The sequence below is a fragment of the Lipotes vexillifer genome, unplaced genomic scaffold, assembly GCF_000442215.2.
Source record: "Lipotes vexillifer unplaced genomic scaffold, Lipotes_vexillifer_v1.1 scaffold313, whole genome shotgun sequence".
NCBI lineage: Eukaryota > Metazoa > Chordata > Mammalia > Artiodactyla > Lipotidae > Lipotes > Lipotes vexillifer.
This window is the reverse complement of record NW_006781950.1, coordinates 283,830-291,311: the sequence shown is the minus strand read 5'-3', so window position 1 is coordinate 291,311 and position 7,482 is coordinate 283,830. Positions and strand designations below refer to the sequence as shown.

The window sequence follows — 7,482 nt, the reverse complement described above, 5'->3', positions numbered from 1 at the left end:
TCCGCAGCAGGAGAGGCCGCAACAGTGAGAGGCCCACGTATCGCAAAAAAAATTTTTTTAAATAAAAATCATTGTTTGTAAAGCAACTATACTCCAAGAAAATTAAAAAAAAAAAATCATCATTGTGAATCTGGTTATAATCTGATACAGTTTGTTCTTCTTTCACAATATCCTAAAAATTTGAGACTTAATTGCTCCTTTCTACTCACTTGTTAACCTTGTCTCCACTTATGACTTCGTTTCCTTTTATAATATAATCTCTAGTTTTTAAAGTTTGACTCCAGAGAGTTGCGACATGTATCAGAACATACACTGCATGATTTTTCAAGTTCAGTAGTTATTCATTATACACAAATATCTGTATTTCAGATGGAGCAGCTGTCAGATGAAGAAATTGACCATGGTGCTGAAGAAGACAGTGACAAGGAAGATCAGGACCTGGACAAAATGTTTGGAGCCTGGCTGGGGGAGCTAGACAAACTCACTCAGGTTAGAAATTGTGCTTGAAAAACTGGTTGAGGATTTTAAGTCATCACTATGTGCTAAAATTTTACTGTGTAGACATGAGGATATGAATATAGTTTATGTTTTAAAATACTGCTATAAAGGGGAAATGTCCAAAACATTAACAAGTAAATGAATAGTAACTCTAGAACACAAGATATTGTCTTCTGTGGTTATTTTAAGGAGTTAAAAAAAAATGCTTTTGACAGGTTCTGTGCATCTAGAGGGATTTCTTAAAATCTGTTTCATAAATTGAGTTGCTGCCTAAAAAGTTTTAAAGCCTAAAATGTAAAAATCTAAATTTTAGCAAATCCTATTCTATAACTTAGTGAGTATGAACACATTTTACGATATAAATAATATCCTCACATGCAGATATTTTCTATTACATGATTCCAGAATACTGACAAAATTTCATCCCCGGCTGCATTTGAAAACAGTGGCAGAGCTTTTTCATTTTGTTTTATTGGATCTTCGGTTTTTTAAAAAAAAAAAAAGAACGACTTTATCCTCCAAACCAGGTCACTTTTTAGAATAAAAGCGTATACTATTTCTACCCCAGTTAATACATTATATTCAATATATATGAAGATAGTTATGTTTATTAGAGCAACGTTAACTTTATGACAATGAGAAAGAACATTAGAACAAAACTTATTTCACTCATCCTTAAATAATATCTCCGGGAAGAATTTTTGTGTAAATTGCTAAGTATGAGGTTTGTTAACCAGTAGAAAAGTAGGTGGTAAGGTGGAAACTTAAAGTACTAGTTTGTTTCTGTATCAGCCTGGGATTGAAACTGAGAAACTCTTCATGTAATTCTTGCTAGATCATTTTGAAAAGCAGACATGTTTGTGACCACAGCCTGTTAATGATCAATTTTGAGAAGAACGCTTTCAATCTTGCTAGGATTTCATAAGGACCATGCTCTTCATCTCCAATCAGAAGAAATAACAGTATTTGTGGTGATAGAGGTCTTTTATGTAGTTACCAAACCATTTCAGTTTAATTCTTAATTTTTTTTTAAAAAAAGTGATTTTGGCATGGAGATGATGACTAGGCTATGCAGTTCCGTGCTGAGGAGAAAAAGGAAAGAGGATGGAAAGAAGAGGAAATAGAAAATGATAATGCTTGAAGGAAAGCATGTGAGGGCCAGCTGTTATGTGTGGGGTTTCCTTTTTTCTTTTTGGCCATGCTGCGTGGCTTGTAGGATCTCAGTTCCCTGACCAGGGATTGAACCCAGGCCACAGCAGTGAAAGCCCGGAATCCTAACCACTTGGTCACCAGGGAACTCCCAGGGGTTTCCTTGACTCTGCGTTTTATTGTCCATCCCTGGCGAGGGGCCAAAAAAGAGCAAAGACAGGTAGATATCAGTCCAGCCACTCTGGGTGGAGTAGACTCCATGCTACTCCACTGTAGATGGCGTTTCTACTGAATACAATAAAACCTTGTATTCTCTCCTATATTTTAAATTCCCTGACATACAGATGTGAATAGCCATTCATCAAAAAAGTTGGCTCCTAAACTAATGCTGTGACAGTTCTTTTTTTATGTATGAAGCTGTCTTTAGAGAGAAAACAGGTTAAAACTATTGCATAACATGGCTCGCTGCTAGCAAGTTGCTTTTTAACACTTCAGAAATTTTCAAAAAATATTTTACTTACTAAGTTGGTGGCTGAAACTTAAGTTCTTATTTATTTCCTCATTTTAGTTAACTACAGAGTCATCTGTGCACCTGTATTACCCAAACGATGTTAATGGATTTTCAGCTTTATATTAAATCAGTTTTAAGTGGTTGTTGAATCATCTGAAATTGTTTGCAAAATTTTATATGTATTTGCATTTTTCTGGAAGAAGTTTCATGGCTTTTATCACATTCTCAATGACCTCCACTCCCACCTTGACTCCACCCCCTGCCAAAAAAAAAAAAAATGTTAAAAAACCACTCTACTAGATTACCCATTTCTTGGCATCAAGGAGTATTTCTTATTATTTCCCTTTTTGCCCCAGCACCATGGACACAGCAGATAATTATAATAAGTATTTGTTTATTTGAACTGATGAGTAGATTGAGTTTTAATATGTTTTCAATTATATTCAAGTTTTACTGAAAACATTACCTACATACTATTCTTCATTTCCACTTAGAGAAGGAGGATTAGGCCTTAAATTGCAGCAGAAGATTTTGGTTTGAGGTTAAAGGAGAATTTCCTAGCTGTTTCCCGAAACTTTGAAATAAGACACTGAATGGCTGTGGATCTCCTTCAGATGATAGCTTTAAAAACTGGATGTTACAATAGCCCGGAGATGGAAACAACCTAAGTGCCCGTCATCAGATGAATGGATAGAGAAGATGTGACACATATATACAATGAAATATTATTCAGCCATACAAAGAAATGAAATTGAGTTATTTGTAATGAGGTGGATAAACCTAGAGTCTGTCATACAGAGTGAAGTAAGTCAGAAAGAGAAAGACAAATACTGTATGCTAACACGTATATATGGAATTTAAGAAAAAAAATGTCATGAAGAACCTAGGGGTAAGACAGGAATAAAGGCACAGACCTACTAGAGAACGGACTTGAGGATATGGGGAGGGGGAAGGGTGAGCTGTGGCAAAGTGAGAGAGAGGCATGGACATATATACGCTACCAAACGTAAGGTAGATAGCTAGTGGGAAGCAGCCGCATAGCACAGGGAGATCAGCTCGGTGCTCTGTGACCACCTGGATGGGTGGGATAGGGAGGGTGGGAGGGAGGGAGACGCAAGAGGGAAGAGGTATGGGAACATATGTACATGTATAACTGATTCATTTTGTTATAAAGCAGAAACTAACACACCATTGTAAAGCCATTATACCCCAATAAAGATGTTAAAAAAAAACAGAAAAACAAAAAAAACCTGGATGGACACTATCTAAATGGATTCAGTTGAAACAAATGAATAAAGAAGATAGCATTCTAATCTAATTCCATGATTCTACAAATAGACTATTCAGCATTCTTTTTCATTTGAAATCTATTTGATAATTATAAAGAAATTAAAATTTTAAAAGACTAATCGTAATATTTACAAATTTATTTAAATAGACACTAAATAACTATTGACCCTTTCCCTGAATTTCTCTGTTGTAAACACCTTATCTTCCTTATTGTAGAAAGGTTGGAGAGGAAAAAAAGTGTCATTTAAAAAGATGGTGAGTTGGGACTTCCCTGGTGATCCAGTGGTAAAGAATCCACCTTAACAATGAGGGGGACGCGGGTTTGATCCTTGGTCAGGGAACTAAGATCCCACATGCCACAGGGTAACTAAGCCTGCGTGCCACAACTACTGAGCTCACACGCCTCAACTAGAGAAGAGAAAACCCACACGCCACAACTAGGGAGAAGCCTGCATCCTGCAACAAAAGATCCTGCATGCCTCAACGAAGATCCCGCATGCCACAGCTAAGACGCGATGCAGCCAAAAATAAATAAATTAAATAAATAAATAATTTAAAAATCTTAAAGAGGTGGTGAGTTAACTTACAAGGCACCCTGCCCTGAAGTTCAGTGTGATTGTAGACTTAATCACAGGCAGTATAGCTATTTACAGTTTGCCCTCACCTTAGTAGAGCTTGCAAAGAACAAGGACATTCCATCATTGTTTGAAGTTGTAGCCATTAAGATCTAGGGTCTCATAGTTTTGGGTCCAGAATTGTGCCTTATCTCCAGGGTAATTCATTCCAAGAATGAGGCTCTGTTGGACCAAAAAACAAATTCCTTTGAGGAGAGAGAAAACAGAATTCTCTGCATTATTTCTTATCTTACCATGCCCATATTCATGTACCTAGCTTCTTTTATAGTGAATTTATGTAAAACGAGCTCAGTTACTATACTTGATGTATTCAATATTTGGAAAGATATTTACTCCAAACTGTAACTATCTCAAGTGCCTTAAGTAAGCATATATCTAAAAATGGAAGAAACTATAACCAAAATGATATGAAAACCAATTATACTTTTCCTTAATGCTATTACTTAGAAGAACTTTGGTTGTATTAACTATTATATGACAGTTCACTTAATCATAAAAAAAAAACTTTATTCATCTTTTTATTATAATTGAAGCCTGAATTTAATATGACTTCTTAAACTTTGTTTTTTAAAGAGTTTGGATTCTGACAAGCCCACGGAACCAATAAAAAGATCTCCTCTTCGCCAGGAAACAAACATGGCCAATTTTTCTTATCGTTTCTCCATATACAACTTGAATGGTAAGATGTAATTGGAAATAAAATGTAAAACAGTGTATTAAGTTATATAATGTAGAAATAATACGGTAACAATTACAAATAGCTCAATATAAAAACCTTATATGCATAACTTGACTGAGTTCTTATATTTCTTGATTTGTACATTTTATTACTAATTCAAATCATCACAGAAAAAACAAACTGGAACATAACTAAAATAGTTTTCTAGTTGAGTTATTAATAATTGACAAAGTACATACTCAGGTAGAATCCTACAGCAAACTTAATCGCATTGTTGTATTTTCACTGGAATAAAGTCCAGTGAAAGTGAAATTACTTGTTATTAATTTAAAACCAGCCCCTCTGGCCTTTATTTAATGAACGCTACCTAGTCAGCTTTTAGTTCTTGGAACTGACATTTAAATCGGTAATTTTTTTAGGGTTTGACATTTCTCTTTTTATGCCCTCAGATCTTTAGGTATTAACATCTCCACCAGGGCAATGGTCATATTAACAACTTAGAGCCTCTGGTAAAAAATTGCATGGGGGATGTGGTTAAAACCATGGAACAGTATACAATTTTTCCATTATTTTTATCTTTCAACTCATAATTTTATTCTCTGATTACTACAAATCTTAAAAGATGGACTTTTTGCTTCTAAAATTTTCTCTTGGAATTTAAAACAAAAAACTGTTAGAAATCCTGTATTTGATAGATGTTAGGCCCAATAGGGTGAATTTTTTTGCTTTTCCCCTGGCATTCATTAACTGATTTATAATAGAATGTATAAATTCTAATTCATTGTGTTCTGGAAACATCATTCATGTTGTTCATTGCAGAAGCTCTGAATCAGGGAGAAACTGTGGATCTGGATGCCCTAATGGCCGATCTTTGCTCAATAGAGCAGGAGCTCAGCAGTATTGGTGCAGGAAATAGTAAGCGTCAAATCACAGAAACAAAAGCCACTCAGAAGTTACCTGCTAGCCGACATACATCAAAACATGGCACCTTGAAAGGATTGTCTTCTTCCTCTAATAGGATAACTAAACCATCTCATGCCAACTACTCCCTGGATGACATCACTGCACAGTTAGAACAGGCCTCCTTGAGCATGGATGAGGCTGCTCAGCAGTCTGTACTAGAAGATACTAAGTCCTTAGTAACTAATCAGCACAGGAGAACAGCATCAGCGGGCACAGTGAGTGATGCTGAAGTACGCTCTATTAGTAACTCCTCTCGTTCAAGCATCACTTCTGCAGCCTCTAGCATGGACTCTTTGGATATTGATAAAGTAACACGCCCTCAAGAACTGGATTTGACACATCAGGGGCAGCCAATTACTGAGGTAAGGGGATGGAACTTTCTTCCCTGGTATTTCAGTATTAAGGAAGAAATGATATTTTTAAAATGCAGTTCTAATCAACTTTCCTGTTTTTTCTACATTTAAAGTTTGTCAAGAATACCTCTGAGCTAAGCTTTAAAATCAGACTACAGAATATATTACCAGATATAGCAGTATCATAAAGATGATTAAGAAGAGATTTAGTTTCTTCAGTTTTATTCTTGTGACTATTTGAAGTCCTTAAATTAGTGTCAGTTGTATCACATGATTTAAAAACTTGAAATATAATTTATATTTAATATTTTGTAAAGTTATGATAGCTATTAAGCTGAAATAATTGCTTTCTAATATATGTTTATTACAAAATAACCGTTTGAGAAAATGACTCATATCCCCAGTATAATTCTCCCAGATTCTAGCTCTCAGGGTTTACTCCATTTTATTGTCAAAGAGTCGGTGTGATGTAGTGAAAAGAGCCACTGGGCTTGGAATTGGAAAACTTGGTTCCAAGTGTTTCACTACCCATCAGACCTACATGAGTTATTCAATCTTTGTGAACTTCAATTTCTCATAAGTAAAGTGGAGCTAATAGTACATGGTCTACCTTCCTCATACGGTGGTTCAGAGAATCAGAAGTGATATAATATGCATGAACAGATTTTAAAAGATGAAGTTTTTCTGGATGTGATGGGGTGAGGGTAAGGAATGGATCTGTGATAAAGTAAGTTTAGTAAAAGCTGAGCTTTGATGAATTCTTTATTGAGTTTTTTTCATCAAGGAGAAGGCAATTTTGTTATAAGGTAGCAGCAAGAAAGAAGAAAACCTATGGGGCAGAATAAAGCCAGCCTTCCATTCAGTTTATATATATAGTGCTCTCTAATACAGGGTAAAATAATTTATATTAATCAATACTACGGTAAAATCTTATAAAACATTGTTTAAGGAATTGCAGAGAAATTCAGAATTTACACCTGTTACTCAATATTATTGATTTCCCCACCATTGATTTAATTCATTAGGTTAATTTCCATCCGTCAGTAACTCTTGGTATCCACTAGTACTTTGTTCTAGGCACTGTGGAGCACAAAAGAAGCATGAATCATGGTAGTTTGGAGATAAATTTAAGTTTTATTGCTTGTAAAGAAAGTTAGCAAATTACATCAAAGAGTAAACTTTCATTTATTTAAAATGAAACTTTTCTAAGCGGTATATATTCTATAGAGAACTTGAAAACTTATTTCTGCCTTGTGATACCTTGGCATTATATTTAGCACCAGCTACTTAGCATGCATCACTTATATCTTTTAGGCTTACCTGTTGGGAAATGAGCAATATTTTATTAGGGATGAGCTTGTTTGGTTATTCTGTGTTTTGTGTGTTGATATTCCTTCTTTCCAA

General features: G+C 35.1%; 1 protein-coding gene across 1 annotated transcript in view; it reads left to right on the top strand.

The window, feature by feature from the left end:
* The first annotated feature begins 368 nt into the window (after window positions 1-368).
* Window positions 369-7,482, top strand: part of RAPH1 (Ras association (RalGDS/AF-6) and pleckstrin homology domains 1) — a 49,230-nt gene continuing 42,116 nt past the window's right edge. The window contains exons 1-3 of the mRNA XM_007454883.1: window positions 369-489; window positions 4,657-4,762; window positions 5,582-6,087. Coding sequence (XP_007454945.1) covers window positions 370-489; window positions 4,657-4,762; window positions 5,582-6,087 — 732 coding nt within the window. The 5' untranslated portion in view covers window position 369. The remainder of the gene's footprint in view (window positions 490-4,656; window positions 4,763-5,581; window positions 6,088-7,482) is intronic.